Below are 24626 nucleotides of genomic sequence, written 5' to 3' on the forward strand. Positions count from 1 at the left end.
TGTGTGAGAATTTCAATTCAGGCTGCAAACCATCCAAACTTGGCCCATTTGCAACCCCAAATGCAAATGCAAACAGGAGCACATTTTTATTTTATTTTTGAATGCTCACACTTCCGCAAACTTGTAATCGTATTCTAAAAGAGCGTATCTTTTTAGAAAATTTAGCACTTAGAAATGTGCATTAAACACACACACACACACACATTTCATGCTTTAGTCATTGGAGGGCAAAGTGCACACTTTTGAAAAATGTGCACAGAAATGTACAAGACTGTATTTTTCCCATTCAAACAAGACAAAAAAATAGGTTGCAGATGAAAATGGAAGCGAGTCAAACCAAGCCTCTCCATCACTATGTATTTTTAATGAGACCTTCAATGCTACACAGATTATGTATCCTATGTTGAAATCTTGGTCAGTGAAGTCTAGGGATGGACGAAAGTCACTTACCTGATCCCGAAGCTTGCTTCGCAGTGGGGGGGAGGCGCTCCGTCCCTCCCCCTGAAATTCTGGCTGGGGGGGAGGCGCTCCATCCCTCCCCACCAAAATTCTGGCCAGGGGGGAGCGCCCCGTCTCTCCGGCCGCAAAACCTCTTCTCCTGCCGGGACGCAAATGGCGGCGGCCATAGCTGCCGCCGTTTGTGTCCCTGGCCTGCAGTCAGCCATGATAGGCTATGTAAATGTTTACGTAGCCTATCACAGCTGACTTTGAAAGAAAAAAAAAGCGCGTACGCAAATGGCGGCGCCCATGGGCGCCGCCATTTGCGTTCCTTATTTTGGCACAGGTAGTCTACGTAAATATTTATGTAGACAACGGCAAAAATAAAGGCAACGCAAATAGCGTTGCACTTATTTTCACCGTAGTCTACGTAAATATTTACGTAGACTACCCGTGGCAAAATAAGGAACGCAAATGCAAAAACGCAAAAAGAACCAGATTACAATCATAATAGCTGAGTTAGTATGGTACCATATAATGCTTAAGAACAATTAACATGATAACAACTTGAGCTGTGAACTAGAACTTCCAGATTCAAGCCTCACCTGAGCGACAAACTCCGTAGCGACCTTGTCTCTTAATTTCAGCTGACAGGGTTGTTGTTGGATTAATTGAAACCTTAGGTCCTTTCACATTTTTATTGATTGACTTACATTTATCTTAAAAATATTTATAGGCCACCTTTTTGACAAAGTCCGTGTGAGGGGGTCTCTGTGCATAGAAAGGTGGTGGGACCATGCCCTTGGCCCTGCCCCAGTGTCTTGTGGATCCCTGCCCCAGGTATCACATGTTGAATGTAGGAAGCCTACAGACATAGTTTTCCACATGAACTAGCAACTCTGACCACAAAGTTTTCTAGATCACATGGACACTTATGTGCATAGAGCTCTAACTTTTAATAACATATATCAAAGCCAAAAGTGAATTGTGAAAAATTGCTCTATATCTGCTTGGGCTAAAAAGAAACACTCCATAGAAGTGTTCCTTGTGCATTTAAAGACAGAGCGACCTTAGGAGGACCTTTTGCCAGTTGTGTTTTTGACAGCCATGTGAAGGGGCCCTACATGCTTACCAATATACATGCATGATGCTCCTCCTTAAAAAGGGAATCCTGTTGTCTGGGAGCAGTGCTTTCAAAGCATGAGGAGACCGTCCTTATAGACTCCACTAGATTTCTAACTACATGATTACTCAGTCAACATGACTCTAGAATGCATGTATGAATTGCTGCCATTAAAAATGGCTATGTTGGTGGTACCAGGTGATATGAAAGCTCTGTTCATGGTCGTAGGGATGGCGGAGAATTCCTCCATGAATCTCCGGGAGGCCGAATGCCAATGCATTCGGCCCCCCGAAATTGGTGGAGAAACGGTCCGCCCCCCCCCCCTGAATGGGACTTACCTTTGGCAAATGTCCCTGGAGCTGGCAGCTCCCGGCAGCGGTGCGGCAGTGGTGCGGCAGCGACGGCCGGTCTTTTGACCAGCTGCCACCGCCACCATTTCCCAGTAAAAAAACACACAACAACAAACGTGATAGGCTATGTAAAGATTTACGTAGCCTATCACAGCTAGATTTTCAAAAACCACCATGATAGGCTATGTAAATCCTTACGTAGCCTATCACGGCTGACTTTAGGGGGGGGAAAAAGCCATTTGCGTACGTGCTTTCCCCCCCCCCCAAAGTCAGCCGTGATAGGCTACGTAAGGATTTATGTAGCCTATCATGGCTGACTGCAGGGACGCAAGCGGCGGTGGCTATGGCCGCCACCCTTTGCGTCCTGGCAGGACAGCAGGATTTGTGGCCGGAGGGATGGGGCACCTCCCCCCCGCTCAGAATTTTGGGGGGAGGGACGGAGCGCCTCCCCCCCACCGCGAAGCAAGCTGCAGGATAAGGTAAGGGACTTTCGTCCATCCCTGTGTTGGTTGGGATAGCTGTTTTACAGCTCGTCAGCTGCTGTTGCAGTCACTGCAATACCTTCTGTTGTGGAGAAGGTTGTGGTTCCTGACTCACAATGAATTGGTATATCTACTACAGTCTTCCCCAGCCTGGTGCCCTCCAGGATGTTTTGGACTTATTTTTGGACGTTCCCTTATTTTCGCCATAGTCTACGTAAATCTTTACGTAGACTAGACGTGCCAAAATAAGGAACGCAAATGGCAGTCCCCATGGCACCACCATTTGCGTACGTGCTTTTTTTTTTTTTTTTCAGTCACCCGTGATAGGCTACGTGATGATTTACGTAGCCTATCACAGCTGACTTTGGAAATCTAGCCATGATAGGCTACGTAAATCGTTACTTAGCCTATCACGGGTGTGTGTTGTTTTTTTTTTACTTTACTTTTTTTTTTCGTGGCCGGGTAGATGGGGTGCTCCTCCCTGGCCTGAATTTCGGCGGTGAGGGATGGGGCACCTCCCACCCAGCCTGAATTTTGGCCGGGCGAGGAGGGGAGCCTCCCCCCCCTCACCTGAACTTCGGGGGGAGAACCGAAGCACCTCCCCCCCACCGCGAAGCAAGCTGCGGGACCACGTAAGTCCCTTTCGTCCATCCCTAGAGCAGAGCAGAGTAGAGCAAGCTGCTCCAGCTGGTCCAGGGACTACAGAAGCAAGTAGGCTCCCAGAGAGTGAGCGAACAGGGGGAGCAAACAGGAGTTGGCCAGGGGAGTTGCAGTGGTAGAAGAGACAAAGGAGACAGAGGCTAAGAGGTAAGTGGGCTACAGGAAGCCTAGGGGGCTGCCCTTTATCCTTCTGAGTGGCTGTGGGCTCACCAGGTGCTTCTGAGAGCTCCAACTGAATTGGAGGGGTGTGGCCTGAGTACTCCCAGCAGCTGAGTGGGCGGGAAGCTTCAGTCTGTTTCACACCTCCCAGCTGAGCAGAGCAGAGCAGAGTAAGCTGCTCCAGCTGGTCCAGGGACAACAGAAGCAAGCAAGCTCCCAGAGAGCGAGCAACCCAGAGTGAGCGAATAGAGGGAGCAAACAGGAGTTGGCCAGGGGAGGTCGACAGGGGAGGTCAAGGGGGAGGGCCCTAACATTTTCTTTCTTTTTTAACTAACTTTTTTTTTTCATTTATTTGTCTTGTAACACAAACTTCCACACCAGTGGGACTCTGCTTTTAACCTCTATTGAGTAGAGGAGCAGGCACAGGCTAGTCTAGAACAATCACAAAGCTAGACACAAAAAGGGAAAAGAGGCAATGGAAGGACAAGACTCTCCCGTGGTGGTGACCTGCGTGTGCAGTGTTTATTTTCTTGCCTGAGAACAACATGGCCTACACCTGCAACAAGTGCAAGTTGATCACACTGCTGGAAGAAAAAGTAAGTGGACTGGAGCGGCGACTGTCAACCCTCCAGAGAATAAGAGAACACGAAGAGTTCTTGGATAGAATGGGGGAACTACAGCAACAAAGGGAAGACCAGAAGCTTGAAGAGCAACAGCAAACTGAGGCAGAAGTGGGAAATGCTGAGGTGAAGAAAAATGGAGTAGAGGATACTCCTTGGAAAAGAGTGACAGTTGGGAGAAGAAGAACTAGATGCCACTCTGCACCAGTGGAAGCAGTGGAGCTGTGGAACTGATTCCAGGTACTTGCAGATGAGACTGGAGGACAGCTTGAAGAGGAAGAACCACAGGGGAACCTACATGAGAGTGAGCAAGAGGCTGAAGGTCAGACAAAAAGAGGCGATGAAACCCAGGCCTACAACAACAAGAAGAGAAGAGTGGTAGTAGTGGGAGACTCCTTGCTGCGTTGGATTGAGACCCAAGTATGTCACGAAGACCCATGGACTCGCCAGGTAGGGATGGACGAAAGTCCCTTACCTGGTCCCGCAGCTTGCTTCGTGGTGGGGGGGAGGCGCTCCGTCCTTCCCCCTTAAATTCTGGGTGGGGTGGGAGGCGCCCAGTCCCTCTGGCAGAAATCCTGTCCCTCCGGCCGCGAATCTCATCTCCTGCCGGGACACAAATGGTGGCGGCCGTAGCCACCGCCGTTTGCGTCCCTGCAGTTAGCCGTGATAGTCAGCCATCACTATCGCTCACAGTCAGCCGTGGAAAAAAAAAAAAGTGCGTACGCAAATGGCGGCGCCCATGGGTGCCGCCATTTGCATTCCTTATTTGGGCACTTGTAGTCTACGTAAACATTTACGTAGACTATGGCGAAAATAAGGGCAACGCTATTTGCATTGCCCTTATTTTCACCGTAGTCTATGTAAATGTTCACGTAGACTACACGTGCCCAAATAAGGAATGCAAATGGCGGCGCCCATAGGCGCCGCCATTTGCATACGTGCTTTTTTTTTTCCCCCAAAGTCAACCGTGATAGGCTATGTAAACATTTACGTAGCCTATCATGGTGTTTTTTGAAAATCTAGCCATGATAGGCTACATAAATCTTTACGCAGCCTGTCACATTTTGTTTTTTTTTTAACTTGGAAATGGCGGCGGCGGCAGCCGGTCGGAAGACCGGGCGCCACCGCTGCCGAACCGCCTCCGGGAGCCGCCGCCGCCAGGGACATTCGACAAAGGTAAGTCCCATCCCGGGGGGCGGCGGGGGGGCGGACCGTTTTTCCACCAATTTCGGGGGGCTGAATGCGTTGGCATTCGGCCTCCCGGAGATTTGTGGAGAAATTCTCCGACATCCCTATCGCCAAGTATGTTTTCTTCCGGGAGGACAGATTAGAGACATGACTGAAAGGTTGCCTGCACTCATAAAGTCCACTGACAGGTATCCCTTTCTTCTCATCCATGTGGGAACAAATGATACCGCGAAGCGGAGCTACGAAGAAATCACATCAGACTTTGAAGCTTTGGGAAGGAAGCTCAAGAACTTTGGGGCCCAGATCGTTTTCTCATCCATCCTTCCAGTAGTTAGAAGGGGGCTAGAAAGGGAATAAAAAATACTCCGGGTGAATGACTGGCTACGAAGGTGGTGCCGACGAGAGAGATTTGGATTCTGGGGCCACAGCCTATACTTCTTGGGAGATGGGCTGTTGGCAAGGGGCAGGTTGCACCTCACAAAGGCTGGGAAGAATGTGTTTGGCCACAGCATGAAGAACTTCATCAGGAGGGCTTTAAACTGAATCCTACGGGGAAGGGAGATGCAAAGTTGGGGGTAACAATAGACGCAATAGACATAGGCGCATGCACTGCAATGGAGAGAACAGCTCTGATAGCACCCAATAATAGTCTTCAGACACATGTAGGAAGAAAGCCAGACTGTGAAGCAACAGCTCTTCCATGTCTATATACTAATGCCCAGAGTTTGGGAAACAAACAGAACGAGCTTGAACTCTTTGGGAAATTATGACTTGACAGGTATAACTGAGACTTGGTGGGATGACTCTCATGACTGGAATACAGTAATTGAAGGATACAACTTGTTCAAAAAGAACAGGAAGAACAGAAAGGGAGGTGGGGTTGCACTGTATGTGAAAAATACATATCTCTGCACAGAAATACAGGAGGATGAGCTTGGTGACGATTTACGTAGCCTATCAACGGCTGACTTTGCAGATCTAGCCATGATAGGCTACGTTAATCGTCATGTAGCCTATCACGGGGGCATTTTTTTTTTTAACTTTTAATTTCACGGCTGGGCAAGGCGAGGCGCTTCCTCCCCGGCCTGAATTTCGGCCGGGCGAGGCGGGAAGCCTCCCCCCCGGCCTGAATTTCAGCCGGGCGAGGCGGGAAGCCACCCCCCCCAGCCTGAACTTCGCGGGGGGAGCAGCGAAGTGCCTCCCCCCCACCGCAAAAAGCTGCGAGACCAGGTAAGTGACTTTCATGCACCCCTACTAAAAACAACAAAAAGGCTTTCTTCAGCTACGTGCATAGTAAAAGGCAGAGGAAAGAAATGGCTGTTCAGCTATTAAATAAGGATGGCAAAATGATAACAGATGACAAAGAAAAGGCAGAGGTGCTCAATTTTTACTTTAGCTCAGTCTTCTCCCAAAAGAGGGTCTATGACCCCCCCTGGCAAAGGCGAAGTACAGGCTGAACAGGCAGGATTGCAGCTTGAGATGGATAGGCATATGGTCAAGGAACACCTAATGACTTTGAATGAGTTCAAATCTCTAGGGCCAGATGAGCTGCACCCTAGAGTAATAAAGGAGCCATTCTGCCACTGATTTCGGGGGGCCGAATGCACTGGCATTAGGCCTCCCCGAGATCCGTGGCGGAAATCTCTGACATCCCTAATTTCATATGATTTTTGTACAGCAAATCCCCAAAACCACCATCCAATCACAGAGCATATCTGCCTGCATGGACTGAACCAGAAAAATCATGGATCTGCCACTCATGGGTGTAGCCACAGCACAAAAACATGGATCCTTGGCAGGGATCCTCTTGATTTCATATAATTTTTGCAGAGCAAATCCCGCAAACCACCATCCAATCACAGAGCACATTTCCCTGGACTGAACCAGAAAAAAATCACATATCTGTCACTCGTGGGCACAGCCATGGCACAAAAACAGGGGGAAATTGCTCCCCCCATTCCCCAGAACAAGATGGCTGCCAGTGCATGTCCAGAGGGCTTAGGAGCTGGCCATGGCAGCAGTGAAAGCCCTCCCTGATTGGCAGGAGTCAGCCTCCAACCAGGTGCCCTCACCTCCTTCCAAGGAAGGGAGAGAGTGCAGTTGGAGGGAGACTCCTGCCCTCATGCCTGTCAGTAGTTGGTGGTAGAGATGTCGGAGAATTTCTCCATGAATCTCTGGGAGGCCGAATGCCAACGTATTTGGCCCCCCGAAATTGGTGAAGAAACGGTCCGCCACCCCCCTGCCACCCCCCCGGGATGGGACTTACCTTTGTCGAATCTCCCTGGTGGCGGTGGCTCCCAGCGGCTCCTGGTGGCGGTTCGGCGGCGGCGGCGGCCGGTCTTCCAACTGGCTGCTGCCGCCAACATTTCCAAGTAGAACAACAACAACAACAACAAATGTGATAGGCTACGTAAAGATTTACGTAGCCTATCATGGCTAGATTTTCAAAAAACACCATGATAGGCTACGTAAATGTTTATGTAGCCTATCATGGCTGACTTTGGGGGAAAAAAAAAAGTGCGTACGCAAATGGCGGCGCCCATGGGCGCCACCATTTGCATTCCTTATTTGGGCACGTGTAGTCTACGTAAACATTTACGTAGACTACGGCGAAAATAAGGGCAATGCAAATAGCGTTGCCCTTATTTTTGCCATAGTCTATGTAAATGTTTACATAGACTACAAGTGCCCAAATAAGGAACACAAATGGTGGCGCCCATGGGCGCCGCCATTTGCATACGTGCTTTTTCCCCCCCAAAGTCAGCTGTGATAGGCTACGTAAACATTTACGTAGCCTATCACGGCTGACTGCAGGGATGCAAACGAAAACATTTGCATCCCGGCAGGAGACGAAAACATTTGCATCCCGGCAGGAGACGAGATTCGTGGCCGGAGAGACGGGGCACCTCCCCCCCCGGCCAGAATTTTGGCCGGAGGGACGGGGCACCTCCCCCCCGGCCAGAATTTTGGTGACCAGTGAGTCGCTGGGAACTGTGTGATGTGTTGGGGGTGGCCAAGTGGGATTTCTATGTCCGAATCCTGTTTTGGCCTTGTGGTCTGAGGCAGGTCGGAGGCCCCCACGAATCAGCCCAAGCCAAATTGGGCCTGCCTCAGAAGCCCCAAAGTGGCTTCTGAGTTGGATCGGGGGGTCCAAGCACGGCCCTATTTCTCATTGCAAGTAGGGAGAAGGAGAAAGCGGGGCTGGAAGCAATAACTCCGGGGCAGAGTGCTGGAATGGGGCAAAATTGAGGGGCTGAGCTGCTCTCAGGGTGGGCAGGCTTTAGATGCTGTACTCAAGAATCAGGGATTTTGGCTCCTCAAGGCAAAAGTGTGCACATGGGGGGGGGTGAAATGGGGGGGGAGAATAACTCAGTGGCAGATTGCTGGAATGTTGCAAAATTGGGGTGTGGGGAAGCTCTCAGGGGGAGCTGTCAGATGTTGCACTGGAGAATTGAGGATTTGGGCTTCTTCAGGGAAATCTGCACACATCAGGAAAATTAGTTGCTCTCCATTCATAATAATGTAGTGGCAGGGGGGAGCCTGGACAGGGGCGGGAAACAAGCCTCTCTCATTGGTTGAGCAGCCCCTGCTGTATTGATGATGTTCAGTTCTACTTTCCCCACCCCACGTGGAAGTATGCTCCTTTCAAGCACTGTGTGACCCGTGAAAACTGGATTTTAAAGGTATGCTACACTCAGCTTCATGTGTCCCTGATGGACCAAAGCTGATTCCATGAAAATCCTGGTAATATTCCAATGTGCTTCTTATTCTGTAGTCGTGAAGATTCCTCCCCCCCCTGGTCTTGCAACAAATTTCCTTTTATATTTTCTTTCCTCTCTGCTTTCACTAGTTTCAATTATTATCTAGGGGTGGGGGAGAAATTAGTTTAGTTTGCATTTTAATATGAACTCACCTAATTTGCATTTCCCAAACTAATGTGCAAATTGGGACACAATTATTCTAAATGTTTGCACTTCTCCAAATTTAGCAATGCGTTTCTATGATTTAAAAAGTGTACATAAATGCATACATTGGGGAAAACTGGGCACAAAAATCAATGCATTAGAAATGCATATAACAGGAAATCCATACAAAAATGCATACAATCGGAGAAATGCATGCAAAAATGCATAGGAATTTTTGTGCAGACTTTACTAAAACAATTGCAAATGGGTTGGAACAAATGTGTGCTTCAAAAAGCATGTTTGAATGTTGAATGTTGTAGAAAGTGAAAAAGACAGGTTCAGCCAGCCCTATTATTGACCCAAACAGTACTTTGGGGAAACCAATGGGACTGCCACCAAACAAGAAGCCATTCTATGCAAAACTTCAATTCCCATGATGAATAATGGCCCCTCCCAGTCAGCATGCCTAATCATCTCCTTGGCAGTATAATTACATTGATGTACATTAATGCTCTGCTTCTTTTGTTTTGGGCACTGCAATTCCCATATTGCATTTGCTCCACTATTTCCACTATCACATAGTGTTATCGTGGTAGCATGCAGCAAAAATAAGGTCTGTTTATAGGACTGCAAAGAAAGGTGGTCCCGCCGTACTGTGAGATCTGCTGAGTGCATGCAAAACTGCAAAAGTGAGTTATTTTCTCTGAGAGAACTAAAAGTGGGGATGTAGAAGAATTTTGTGTATGATCGCAAATCATGCAAACATCTCCCATTCTCCATTTCGAATGCAAACATGAGCAGGAGCACGCACTCTCCAAAAATGTTTACAGATTCTCAAACACCTGAAGGCCCAATTCATTTCTGAGGCAAGCATGAGGCTGCTCTCCCATCTCTAGAGCCAATGGTGGAGGGAAACAGGAAGAGACCCAAGAGGTCTGCAACAGCTTAAGGTGTAAAGAAGCTTAGGCTGTCATTGGAAGGAAGGTGGACTGCAACAGACAGGCTAATCTCTGTATGGATGGTGAACAAACATTTAAGTTCCTACATCTCATATGCATTAGCAGAATTTGGCCATGAAAATACAAACGCCCATACAGAATTAAGACCATTTTTGAATGCTATAACACCAGAGATTTTGAGATAGCAATTTTCTCCTTACTTAACCAATCAGTGCAACAATGCATTCTAATCATGATGCGCACTGCCCAAGGGTTTCTCTTTCATTTTTAAAGGCCTCTTACACACAACACGGGACAAGCTGTCTCGGAAACCTTGCAATTCCCTCACTTCACACAGCTTATTTATGTGTAAGCTCCATATCTTACTAAATTCCACTGCCTTGGGCTAAACAATAAAAGTTCAGGATAACAAATGTCAAATGTAATTAAAAACAAAGGAGTTGTTCAGTCGTTCAGTTGTGTCCGACTCTTCGTGACCCACAGCAAAAAAATGGATTGGGGGAATAAGACTGGTCATATTTCAAATGTGCTGGTTGTGTTCTCATAAAGTATAGCCATTTCTGTGGTCCGTCAACTAAACATGAGCTATGGAAACAAACTAACCTTTTCCAGTTTTTCAGTACACTCAATAAACATGTGGGGGATAGAACTGGGATCATGCCTAAAGTCCCTGATTCCAAGCCTCACACATTCATCTGAAGGTCTGAATAGAGAACAATTTTACAATTCAAATTGAAATTAATATGGTTGATTGATTCACACATACACACACACACACAAACTCACACACTTGTGAAAGAGTCTACCAGAGATTAAATACTACAGAGACAGTTTTCATATCACTTCACCAGGTCAAAAGGAAATGCTTTTCCATGGAGGCAGTGAACACATTCAGGTGCAAGTAAGTAATGAAGTGATAGCAGATCAAGTGATATGTTAATGTGAAGTGGCCCATAATTTGCCCCAAACACAAGATTTTACAGGACTATGTTTCTTCTATGACATTCCATCTTCCATTAGAACTTGACTTAGGAATGCAACTTTCAAATATTCTCTCTTGTGCTGTTCAGTATGCTTATCACCTTTCAAGTTCCTTTCAATCATCATAATCAGGGTCCAGTTTGAGCCAGGCCACAGTCACTGGCTCAATGGCAGTGCAAGATCTAGAAACAATGCAGTAATCAGTGGTAAATTATGAAGTGCAGGCACTCAGCATGACAGTCCCCATAGCCACCACCCACAAGGAAATGCCAAAAATATGGTCAGCTGTATGGATCCATACCAACAAACGAGTTCTAGAAGTTTTCATTGAGACCAGGAGCAGGTCTTTTGTAAAGCTAATGGGTCTTAATTGCCCATTCAAGACAAAGCCGCCCCAAATACTGTGGGCAGCATCCAATCCTGTCTGTCCATGCATGGGGCCCACCACCACTTGTGCAAGCTCCGTTGGCCTGCCCCGTTCCAGAAATGAGCACTTCTGTGAGTTGTCCCCAGAAGTGCTAAATCTCCATTCCACAAGCGGTGGGCACCACTTGCGGAACAAAATCAGTTGAGTTGGCTGTATGCAGGCATTTACCATTGGATTCTGCCCTTTGCATTACAACAAGGAACAATATATTGTTGCTGGGAAAATTAATTCCCCCCCCCAGCTACTATGAGGATCACAACTAAGCCCAGAAGGAATAGGGAATTCTGAGGCGGGTGGCTGATGACATCAGCATCCCTGTTAATCAAAAAGTGTTGGTGTTGCATCCCTGTGAGCCCTGGCTCCACTACTCTACTGGAAGTAATATTAAAAAGACTTTCTGAACATTATCAATGTGCAGAGTTCATTTCACTTGTTAGTGAGTGCTTCTTTTAGTCAATATCAAATGATAAAATATGTTTCTCCTATGAGACCTACATTATGAATTTACTTAGGAAAGTAACTCTGAAATGTTTTATCTAATTCTTAAAGCCATCCTCTCTTTAAGTACAGAATTATTCCTTTAACAATATACCTGAAATAGAGGAAAATGGGAAAGGAAGTATTATTAAACTTCTCAAATATTGTTCAATGAATCTACGAGTTCGTCCACATTCTTCTCCTGAACAGCTTTACCAGGGAAGAAAGCTGAGAGAAAACAGATAGTCTTTTGGAAACCTGTGATCTTTCAGGCAGTACATGGCTCTGAAAATGCCCCACCAGAAGAATAGGAGTAGGGGACATGAGACGGATTCATCCAATGCCCAGGTAAGGGACATTGTGACATCAGGAGCTGGTACTCTTTCCACTGCTTTCGTCTGCATTTGCATAGGGATGGCAGAGAATTCCTCCACGGATTCCAGTGAAGCCGGATTCTTTAGAATCCGGCCCCCCGGAATCCATGGCGGAACGGCCTCCTGCCCCCCCCCCGCAGAATCCCCCTGGGACGGCACTTACCTGGGGCAGATGCGGAGGATTCAGCAGTGGCAGTGGCAGCTCCAGCGGCGGCAGCGGCAGCTGGTCTCTTGGCCAGCCACGGCTGGGCTGCTACCACCGCCATTGCTGTCCTTGCAGCCATGATAGGCTACGTAAGGATTTACAGAGCCTATCATGTCTAACCACCAAAAAAACCCAACAACACCCAGCATACACAAATGGCGGCAGCTACAGTGGCCACCATTTGCGTTCCCTATTTTTCACCAATTTTTTTTATGTAAATATTTACGTAAGATAAAATGGCAAAAAAAAGGGGAATGCAAATAGTGCCCACTACGCTCTTTGCGTTCCTCTTTTTTTTCGCTGTTTTATCTTACGTAAATATTTATGTAAGATAAATCGGCGAAAAATAGGGAACGCGAATGGCGGCCGCTGTAGCTGCCGCCATTTGCGTACGCTGGGTTTGTTTGGGTTTTTTTTTTTTTTTTTTGGTGGTTAGCTGTGATAGGCTACGTAAGTTCTTACATAGCCTGTCATGGCTGCAAGGATGGCAATGGCGGCGGCAGCAGCCCGGCCGCGGACTGCCAGGAGACTAGCATTTATCTAATTAGTCTCTATCTAATTGATAGAGACTAGCCGAATCCGCTGGCCATCGATGATTCTGGAGGGGAGGACTAGATCGCCTCCCCCCCGTTGAGGATTCTGGGGGGAGGGATGGAGCACCTCCCCCCCACTGCGAAAGATTCCATGAAAAGGTAAGTGAGTTTCATACATCCCTACATTTGCATGTAGTCAAAAGTTTCACAATGGCAAACTAGGCCTAATTAGAACAGCTATCACCTGGACTGTTGAAAACTGAGTGACAGTGCATGCTTGAACAGGGCGGGGAGTGGGGAGGGAGACATATTCTAGCCTTGTAGGTAACAACTAAACTGGTGAATATTGTACAACGGTGGACTTAACTCTAGTTCAATATGCATTTTCACCTTCTGGTAGTAATATGTCAGATATGGATCGTCTTTCCCCATCACAATCAACACCACAATAGACAAAGCTTCAGGCTATATGACTTAATTTTTCTAGAGCCTAGTCTCTCTACAAATGCAGATCCAAGGAAAATTCTCAGGCTGCCCCCAGGCTCTAAACAACTAATCAACAATCTCTAAGCAGCGGAGACGAACCAGAGGGTCAGAAAGTTGCCGGCTGTTTGGGGTATGAACCTCCTGGCTGAGCTAGCTTTGCAGTGATGCCCCTCCCTTAGGGTGGCTCCCTCCTACGTTGGCTTCCATGAGCGGCTATCCAGGTGGAGTGTCTGAACCCTGCCCCTGACTTTTCCCACTTTGTTTGGCATCATGCCCTAGCGTCTTTCAAGCCACACCCCTCTTCCTCCTCCTCCTGCTCAGAAGATTGCATGCTCACAGTGGAGGGAAGGCGCAAGGACTCAGTCTGGGCCATCTGTTGATCAAGGTCTTGGGAGGACTCTCTGCCAGCGTTTTGGCTCACTAGAGAGGGTCCCTTCCCCAGCCTCTGATCTAGCTGCGGCTCCAGCTCTGATTCAGAATCGGAGCTGTCAGACATCTCAAGGCGCTTAAACTCATCCCTGACATCATCATCATCATCACCATCATCATCATCATCATCATCATCACAACAACAACAGCAACAGGGCAGCAGCTGTGATTGATTGATTGATTGATTGACTGATTGATTAGAACTCATGATATTTGGTATACTCTGTGTACAGGAACTAAGCTTTCAGCCATTTTGCGTTTGGGTCTTGGAGTTATAAAATTGCTTTTTAATTTTATATTAGATGCTGTTCAGAACAAGAGCATTAAAAGTTCAGCTGAGGAATCTAGCATTTAAGAGGGGAAATGAAGGTCACAGGAAGGTCACCATATATGCTTAACAATTAAGGAGGAAAATGAGCTAAAATGAGAGTCAAAAGCTCAGTTTGGGACCTGGCATTTAAGGACTCCATTCTCCTTCTGACTGGCTAAAAGGTGGAGGAGGGGGAGAGAAAATACTGTATATCCTTGTCACTGCAGGCTCAGGTGATGTCAGTGGCCTACAATGCCCATTACCAGCTTCGGTTGGAGTGCCAACTACACTCATTGTTGGATAGGGATAGCCTAGTCACAGTGATCCATGCACTGGTAAGCTCACAAATAGACTACTGTAATACACTCTCCCCTTCATGGATCACTGCCTTGTTGTGGCGAAGGGGCTTGCATAACTCAGAGAAGCCATAAGCTATGCCGTGCAGGGCCACCCAAGACGGACAGGTCATGGCAGAGAGTTCTGACAAAATATGGTCCACTGGAGAAGGAAATGGCAACCCACTCCAGTATTCTTGCCAAGAAAACCCCATGGAATGTAACACAAGGCTAAAAGAGATGACACCGGAAGATGAGCCCCTCAGGTCGGAAGGTGTCCAATGTACTACTGGGGAAGAGCAGACGGAATTTCCAAGTAGCACCAGAAAGAGTGAACATGGACAGGCATGGGTGAATTTAATTCAGGTGACCATTATATCTACTACTGTGGGCAAGAATCCCTTAGAAGAAATGGAGTAGCACTCATAGTCAACAAAAGGGTGGGAAAAGCAGTACTGGGCTACAATCTTAAAAACGATAGAATGATCTCAGTACGAATCCAAGGCAAACCATTCAACATCACAATAATTCAAGTCTATGCCCCAACCACTGATGCCGAAGAAGCTGAGGTTGATCGGTTCTGTGAAGACCTACAACACCTTCTAGAACTAACACCAAAAAAAGATGTCCTCTTCATCGTAGGGGACTGGAATGCTAAAGTAGGAAGTCAAGAAATCACTGGGATAACAGGCAGGCATGGCCTTGGTGTACAAAATGAAGTAGGACAAAAGCTAATAGAGCTTTGCCAAGAGAACATGCTGATCATAGCAAACACTCTTTTCCAACCGCACAAGAGACGACTCTACACATGGACATCACCAGATGGTCAATATCGAAATCAGATTGATTATGTCCTTTGCAGCCAAAGATGGAGAAGCTCTATACAGTCAGTCAAAACAAGACCTGGAGCTGACTGTGGCTCAGATCATGAGCTTCTTGTTGCAAAATTTCAGCTTAAATTGAAGAACGTAGGGAAAACCACTAAACCATTCAGGTATGACCTAAATCATATCCCTCATGAATATACAGGGGAGGTGAGGAATAGATTTAAGGGATTAGACCTGATAGACAGAGTACCTGAGGAACTATGGATGGAGGTCCGTAACATTGTTCAGGAGGCAGCAACTAGGGGTGGACAAAAGTCACTTACCTGTCCTCGAAGGTTGTTCACAGTGGGGGGGAGGCGCTTCGCTGCTCCCCCCGCGAAGTTCAGGCCGGGGGGGAGGCTTCCTGCCTCGCCCGGCCGAAATTCAGGCCGGGGAGGAGGCTTCCTGCCTTGCCTGGCCGCGAACTCCATTGTTTTTTTCTTTTCTTTTATTGGAATGGCAGGGGCGGCAGCCGGTCAAAAGACCGGCTGCCGCTCCCACCCCGCACGAACACCCGCCGAACCGCCGGCCGGACCCGCCGCCGGGAGGGACATTCGGCAAAGGTAAGTCCCGTCCCGGGGGGGGTGCGGGGGCAGGGGGGTGCAGAGAATTTCTCCCCGAAACTTGTTCGGGGGGCCGAACACGTTGGTGCTCGGCCCCCCAAAGTTTCAGGGAGAAATTCTCCGCCATCCCTAGCAGCAACTCAATCCATCCCAAAGAAAAAGAAATGCAAGAAAGCAAAGTGGCTGTCTGATGAGGCTTTACAAGTAGCTGAGGAAAGAAGGGAAGCAAAAAGCAAGGGAGAAAGGGGAAGATATATCCAACTGAATGCAGAGTTCCAGAGAATAGCAAATAGAGACAAGAAGGCCTTCTTAAATGAACAATGCAAAGAAATCGAGGAAAACAATAGAATGGGAAAGACTAGAGATCTCTTCAAGAAAATCGGAGATCTCAAGGGAACGTTTTGTGCAAAGATAGGCATGATAAAGGACAAAGAAGGCAGGGACCTAACAGAACGTAGGGATGGCGGAGAATTTCTCCCCGAAACTTCGGGGGGCCGAGCGCCAACGTGTTCAGCCCCCCAAACAAGTTTCGGGGAGAAATCCTCCGCACCCCCCCGCACCCCTCACCCCCCCCCCGGGACGGGACTTACCTTCGCTGAATGTCCCTCCCGGCGGCGGGTCCGGCCGGCGGTTCGTCGGGTGTTCGTGCGGGGCGGGAGCGGCAGCCGGTCTTTCAACCGGCTGCCGCCGCCGCCATTCCAATAAAAGAAAAGAAAAAACACGCCCCCTGATAGGCTACGTGACGATTAACGTAGCCTATCACGGCTAGATTTGCAAAGTCAGCCGTGATAGGCTACGTCAATCGTCACGTAGCCTATCACGGGTGACTTTAAAAAAAAAAAGCACGTACGGATAATGGCGGCCCCCATAGGGAGCTGCCATTCCCGTTCCTTATTTGGTCGCTGTAGTCTACGTAAAGGTTTACGTAGACTACGGCGAAAATAAGGGCAACGCAAATAGCTAAATGGTTCTAAAATTGCTTCCCCCCCACACACACTCCTAAATGCATTCTCAAAAACTGTTTGATTTGTTGCCTTTCCAAATTCTAAAGAAAAAGCAATGCTTGCACCTTAGTCTGAGGCCTTGCTATTCACCCCATGGCCCCATGTCATACCACATTACCCAGTACAGAGAGTTGGCTGGGCCAATAATTAAGCTCCAGAAGTTGAAGGGCTGTTTAGTGGAGGCAGCCAGGGAAGACAGACATCTGCTTGGTGGCAGCAGTGAGGGTAGAAGAATGAGCTGGATTAGCTGGTTTGCTCCCTTCCCCTCCCTCTGATGGTGCAGGCTACATCCTATGACATTGCACCCTGCTATGGGCCCATTACAAATAATTGCTCTTACTGGAGTATGTGCCTTGCTTTTACCAGTGCTGATTCCAGATTTTTGAGGGCAAGAGACCTCCATTGGGCCCCCACCCTCAGTGACGCTGCCTTTTCGCCGCCATCGTCAGGAGCTGCTATTGCTTTTCATCCCCAAGCAAGAGGCAGGTGAACAAGCCAGCTGCAATGGTGAAGAGGAGCAAGTCCAGGGGGCTCTTGTCAGTGGGCCTCTGCTGGGGTGTGGTCCCTTGGCAGGTGCCTGCACATGCCTGCCCTTAACACTGGCCTTGGCTTTTGCAGTCCAGCCACACATGGTGGCACTCTGCTTCCTATCAAAGGGAAATATTTGGTGCAGCAGCCATTTATATGTGTGTGGGAAAACAAGGAGGCACCTAAATTCGTGTGTTCCTCTTCTTTTTTTTAACCAGGGCAGGGTTGCAATGTAGTCTCTGTCTGCTGTGCAGTCAATAAGAGTTAAGAAGGGAAGATTTCACTTCATGGCACTTACTCGGGGTGTTGAGCAGTCGTGACTTTTTGCAGTGGTAAACTGCCTCCTGTTCACAGTATTCAGCACTATTTATCATCGCCTCCAGCTGCTCCATGCTGCTGTTATAGCTGAAGTTCATGCTGTATGGCTTCCCAGGATCAGCCCCATGGACTCGGGTCAGCTCAGAGTTGTTGTGCTGGACCACAGTCCAGATCTTATCTTCTGTTAAGTGAAATAAAATGAAAAAGAAATGAGCAAGATGAGAAAAGTCAAAAGCATCTCAAGCCTGATGCATTTCTCCATTAGATACAAGAGCATCAGTACACAGAGTGCTGAAATGGATGCCCTTTTTCTTTGACCAAGTGCTAAGTCAAATTCAGGAGGAATCCAAAAATTGTCATTTTTAAGCCAAGGTACCAAACTGAGGTTGAGGATAAAGCGGGCTTACCTGTCACTAGACATGATCCAGAAGTAACCTAGATGCTGTACAATTGCAGCTGAGATTAATCAGGCAGGAAAACCTGAAACATTAGATTGCTAGAATTGCTCGCAAAAAGTCCTAGCTGATTCTCTTCTGATTCACAGTTTATGCTGCCTTTTCACACTTTCTGAGTCTGTATGGGTCAGCAAAGTCCACAGGACATTTGTCCAACCACATAACTGATATCATGGAATGAAAGTGAGGACTGTTGTCCTAGCACTCCTCCAGAACAGCAAAACTCTCAAAACTCCTAGACTAGACACAAAGGAGAATGCTTTGACTACCTCTGCTATTAAGTGCTGACCTTGAAGACCCATACCTGATAGAAAGGCAAAATTGCACTTCCATTTTTAGTGCAGTGTAAAAAGTACTCTGTTCTTTCATTTTAGGGGTAAAACAGAACTACTGTCTCCTTTTAGCTACTGGCTTCTTGACCATAGTGAAGGGGAAGAAAAAAGCATTATAGAACTGTGAGTGCTTTTCAATGAAAGAAAGAAGAAAAGTGTCGTGCATTTTCACAAAGTGAGAAAGGTGTTCATGTTTCAGGAATGAAAAGAAGAAGAACAGCTATATATTGATGGTCAGCAATTAAATTGGCTGCAGGACTGAGGGCTGATCTAAGATACAGAATATGGTTTGATGGCATTCCCCATTAAACTCCCATGCTGCCTCCAGTGTATTTACACTGGGCAGATTTTCAAATAGTGGGACCAATGCACATCTGTCTTGAGGGTGGTAGAGGGCAGCGGACAGATCAATTTCAGGAAATGTATTATTTTCTCTATAGAGAGCATTCTTCTCAACACAAGTGAGAATGGAAGAGCCGTGCTGAACTGAACCCATGGCTTATCTAGTCCAGCATCCGGTTTCCCAGAGTGGCCAACCAGATGAGGGCAATAGCCATCTCCTGCTGTCACTTCCCAGCCACTGCTACTCAGAGGCCTGCTGCCTCTGGTCCTGGAGGTGGCACAGAACCACTGAAAGTCTTATTCTCCATGAATATGTCTAAACCCCTCTGAAAGTCATCTAAGCTGGTGGCCATCACCACATCAGGCGTAACTGAGCAATCAAATGAGCAGAGGTTTATTTTCATGCTAATCTTTGATCAGTAAGAAGGTGGGCCTTGGTAATGTTTCAAGAGGGGGTTCACCCCCTCTTGAAAGACACATGTCTGGTACCTGAAAGAGGCCCCATGGTGGGACACAGCATTAAAGGGACAAAGGCCATCTGTAAATGTTTTGTTAATTGAAACTGTATATGCATTGCATTTAAAACTCTCCTGTCTGTCAATAAGTTATATACTGCCAAACCAGATCAACTTAACACAAGCCAGACTCCAACTGTGCCACACAAAGCAAACCTAAAAGTGCACAGTTCAAGCAGGTGAACCTAGTCACACAACCATCCATGAATCCATGGCAGAGAACTCAAAGCCCACGTAAAGCAGATCACTCTAGCCTTCAGATTGAGTGAATCCATAGAGCTCAAAATCTACACAAAATAGATAAGTCCAGAAACGAACCAGCCCTTGGACATACAGCTCTCTCCCATATTCACATACACATGTACACAGACACATCCCCAATCCATTTTTTTTCCTCACACACATGCTAATTCACAGATGCATATCTGGCCCTTCCTCTCATTCATACACAGGTGATCATGCTTCACATATTCTCTCATTCTTTCACACCTCTCTCACTCATTGATGCACACATCTCTGCACTCCATCTTCTCCCATTCTCTCTTATTCATTCATATATTGGGAAGGGGGAGGCAAAAACATTAGGGGAGCTAGTTGAATGATGCAGAGCTCCCCAGCCACCCACCCAAAGAAGCATCAAGAGTTTGATTCAAGAAATGTCAGGCTGCTCTCCTTGATCTGCCTCCTGTGAATGTTTTTCCAGTTCTTGTTATTGCCTCTGTATTATAGCTACATTAGGCTCTGTCCATATGAGATCTGAAGTCTCTGTACAAAGTCTTCTTTCTAACCTTCCACGCCTCTCAAACTCAATTAGGTCTTCTTTGGCGATATAAGTTTAACACAAGTTGCACATTTCAAGTTTAGAATGGAAATCTGGCCAGGTGATTGCCAGTATTTTTCTATAATTGGGTTTTGTAGTGATTCAAGAGGGAATGAGGGAGGGGACAAAGCAAATGTATTCTAACTTTTAAAAGGAGTTTGCTAATCCACTAAAGTGCCTCTGACAACATTCCGCATTTTACCAGTGGGAGTTGTGGCTTGCTGTGCCACTTGAAAGACTCTTGCTGAGCTTTCCACTTTAAGATATAGATATTCGCCACCCTGCACATCATGAAAGTTGCTCATAAAAAGTTGTGTGTTTTTTTAAAAGCAAAACAAAACCACCCACCCACAGTAAATCAGTTGGATAACATGCTTACTCTGGGTCAAATGGATCTACTGATGGGTATAAATGATCATTCTGTTTCACTCCCAACAGGGATGGTCTTTTCATTGGATCATGTGCTATATACTTAAGAAAAAAAATGTTCAGAGCAGACTGCACTCTGTGTTTTATATAATCATCTAATATAAAGCCAACCTTACTGTTAAAGCAGCAAAAGGAAAAGAGGGAGGGAATGGAAGGGAAATAATACTTTTTAAATGGGCTGGTTTCACATACCCCCCCCCCCAACACTGACAGATACCAAGAGAAACAAGGGAGAGGGAGGGGAGAGAGAAGTACCCGAGGCGGGGGGAGAAACTCTATTTGCATTGCACTTTCCTTCCAAAAGACTGCCTCAGCTGTACATTGACTGTAGCTTTCACTATGCAAAAATTAGCTCAGTGGACTGGAATATTCACTAACAGCACAGTCCTTGGCATGTTTACTCAGAAGTAAGACCAATGGAGTTCAACAGGGCTTAGTTCCTGGCATGTGAGTATAGGATTGCAGCCTAAGTAGGAAATATGCAGGGATGTGTGAGCTTAACAACAACAACAGATTCTACACCAAGAAAAGCTGGATTCTGCGCTCTGTAGAAGTTAATGCAGATTTTTTAAAAAAGCATAATGTTCTTATTTTGCTGCTTTTACTAGGCATGGAAAAGGGCAAAGAGCTTTGTTGGTCCCTGCAGCACTGCCTCCATCCCCTAGACATCTCATTTTCTCTCTTGGCTTCTGAAATGTCACACATTTTTGCAACCATCAAAGCCAAAAAGAAGTTGCTGTTATGTGTGTGTTGTTGTTTTTTTTTTAAAAAAAAGCTGTGATTCTCAGGAAGCTAAGAAGAACATCCTGCACTTTTTCTTCACTTCTATTGAATTGGACCATGAATACACAGCTTTGATAAGAAGAGAGCGCATTATTTGCATGACTATTATAAGTTGGTAATAGGTGCATGGACATTTATTGAGGGCGCAATCCTACGCATGTTTAGACAGTCACAGAAATGAAATTGGGCATGTCAGCAGTTACACCATTGAATCTTTCTCTCCCCTGCTCTTTGTTTACACACTTTCCTTGGTTTTCTACACACTTTCCTTGGTTTGCCCCACACTGCCATTTGTGTGTTATGGTGCCAGGCAATGCTTAGTGACGATGTGTGTGGGTCAAAATGCATTTATCTTCAAGTCACTGAGCAATGAAAAACAAAGTGAAGGAACAACAAGAAGTGACAGCAACATGGCCAATCCAAGCCTATTTCCTATGAAGCTGGGCCATAGTGAGGAAATTTCAAGTGTAGCGTGGGCAACTGTCATGCTTCCTCCGTTCCCCACAATGGTTGTTCTTTCACCACAGGTTACTTCATTACTGCAGGCTCTAGGGGGGAAAAAACAGCAACTGGAGAAAAAAAAATGTTTCCTGGTGGAAAAGTATGGGTGGAGGAAACATTTTAATAATTTTATTTTTAATGCTGATTTTCAGCTTAATAGATTTTTCTGTTTTTATCTTTGTATTTTGGTGTAATTGTTGTTTCAATGAATTTTGTACACCACACTTGATTTGTTAATGAAGGGTGGTATATAAAATATGTTTAATTAATTCAGCTGACTGCTGCCTACTGATGCTATGCTTTACATCTCAAAACATACACCCCGCCAGTTTTACAGGAAACCCAATTGAGTCACATGGGTCTGCCACTGCCATATCTACTTTGGTCATGAGATACATACATGCTTGTGTGCATCTGCCCTCGTTGGCAATTCCACTAGCAATGCAAACCACTGGCATTGGTATTGCATATATGCGGTCCTTTGTGCTCTAGAACAAATTATGACCTTTAACATTAGGGACATCGGGTGAGGCTAGAAGAGTTCCATCCTAGCATTCTTTTTTAGTACATTACATTTCTGGTTTGAATTCACTGGTTCTAATGCTAGACAAACATTATTCAATTTCAGATTAAGCACAGACCAATCAGAAGCAAAAGAGTAGAATAATTCAAGCCTTGTCAAAGTTGGTTCAAGAGCAGGGAAAGCTGTCTGGGGAAACAGGTCTTAGACAAGAACAGTGGAGGAGGATCCCAATGAGTAACCATTGACTACACAATCCTAGAAATGTCTACTCAGAAGTCAGTCCCACTGAATTCATAGAATCATAGAATCATAGAATAGTAGGGTTGGAAGGGGCCTACAAGGCCATCGAGTCCAACCCCCTGCTCAATGCAGGAATCCAAGTCAGAGCATCCCTGACAAATGGCTGTCCAGCCTCATCTTGAAGGCCTCCAGTGTGGGACAGCCCATCACCTCCCCAGGTAATTGGTTCCATTGTCGTATTTCTCTTACAGTCAGGAAGTTTTTCCTGATGTTCAGCCGGAATCTGGCTTCCTGTAACTTGAGCCCATTATTCCGTGTCCTGCACTCTGGGATGATCAAGAAGAGATCTCTGATCTTCTTCTCTGTGACAACCTTTCAAGTACTTGAAGAGTGCTATCATATCTCCCCTCAGTCTTCTCTTCTCAAGGCTAAACATGCCCAGTTCTTTCAGTCTCTCTTCATAGGGTTTTGTTTCAGTCCCCTGATCATCTTTGTTGCCCTCCTCTGAACCCTCTCCAGTTTGTCTGCATCCTTCTTAAAGTGTGGTGCCCAGAACTGGACACAGTATATTCAATAAAGCTTACTCCTAGGTAAGTGGGTATACGGTTGCAGCCTAAGTATGGTATGGAGTGGAGAAGGGAAGTCAGTACACAGCAACAATACAGAGTGTGCACTGGGGTGGCAAAATCAGCGCAAGGACATTGTGACATAAGAAGAAAATATTGAGAGTATGCAAAGTTTTAGGCAACAAGACATTCTGGGGACTGGTATGTAAGCAACCTTTTATCACACTACCTAAGGGAGATCTGGACACTGAGAATGTGACACCCATGTACACATGGGAGCTTGAAATCTGGTTGGTGAAAAGAGTGGTTTTGTTGTACGTCCTCAGTGTACTATAGCCTCCTTGTCTGCTTGGAGATACAATCAAAACCTTGGCAATGGTAGGGTATTCCTTTCTGGAAGAATTAATTGGCTATTATGGGATTGCAGGTGATGGCTCAGTTGAATCATATGCTTTCTTGTGCTGTATCTCTGCCGTAGAAATAATTGTGCAAGGGGCACAGCCAATCAGGCTGTGATTCGTGGGGTATGTAAACAAGTCTTGCTTTCTTTCCTCATTTCAATAAACACAGAAGAACATTAGCACATTTATGTCCCATTTTTTCCCTCTCTCCATTGACTTTAATTAATTAGGTCTCCCTAGATTTGCAAGTGTGCGGAGAGAATGAGGAATCAGCTCTCCACACACAAGGTTTCTCATCTCCCTCCCCAACACACTCGGCTTTATTATTTCATTACACTCTTGGATAAGTTTCAAGCCAGGCTTAGGTAAAGCAGTTGAAGGACAACTAATGCTCCTTGCATTGCATTAACCTGGAAAAGTTAAATTAAACCAGCAAAAGCCAAATATCCTAAGTACTTGTTAAATTGTTCTGTCAAGTATAGGTCATGATGCTTAAATTCCAAGATAATACTACAGTTTTATGTCCTAGCATAGCAGCTATTTAATGGTCCAATTTATTAAAAAGGTTGTGGTATGCAACAGCCCTGAGGGATGGTCCTAGAAAGTATACATTTTGTATATTTCTTACATATTCCAAGCCTATTTCTTACATTATGTGTTGCCTGGGGAAAACAGGGACAGAGAAATACTTGTCTTTTCTTTGCCCTAGTTTCTTCTTCCTGCTTTAGGCTGATGGGGCTTCCCTTCCCCCTTCACTGCATTCACAGCATGAGTGAGGAATACCACCTTTTTCAAGGAACTGCTTTCTGCATTTGAGGCTCATGTGGTTCGCGATCAACTGTGATATTTTAAAAACATGAAAACATCCAAGGGGCAATGACTCAAGATTACAGGCATAAAAGGCCCTTTATGCCTGCAATCTGGAGTCATTGCCCCTTTAAGACAGCCATAGATGCAACATTAGATATGTGAAAGTAACCAAGAGCCATGATTATGTGC

General features: G+C 46.2%; 1 protein-coding gene across 1 annotated transcript in view; it reads right to left on the reverse strand.

Moving 5' to 3' along the window:
• The window catches only part of CNTNAP5 (contactin associated protein family member 5), a 664045-nt gene that overhangs the window by 168442 nt on the left and 470977 nt on the right, over nucleotides 1–24626 (reverse strand). Inside the window, exon 13 of the mRNA XM_084806776.1 lies at nucleotides 17701–17901. Within this exon, the coding sequence (XP_084662902.1) occupies nucleotides 17701–17901 (201 nt within the window). The remainder of the gene's footprint in view (nucleotides 1–17700; nucleotides 17902–24626) is intronic.

Source organism: Heloderma suspectum, chromosome 1 (genome assembly GCF_057233095.1).
Source record: "Heloderma suspectum isolate Gila_16-S chromosome 1, 16-S_ref, whole genome shotgun sequence".
Taxonomy (NCBI): Eukaryota; Metazoa; Chordata; class Lepidosauria; order Squamata; family Helodermatidae; genus Heloderma; species Heloderma suspectum.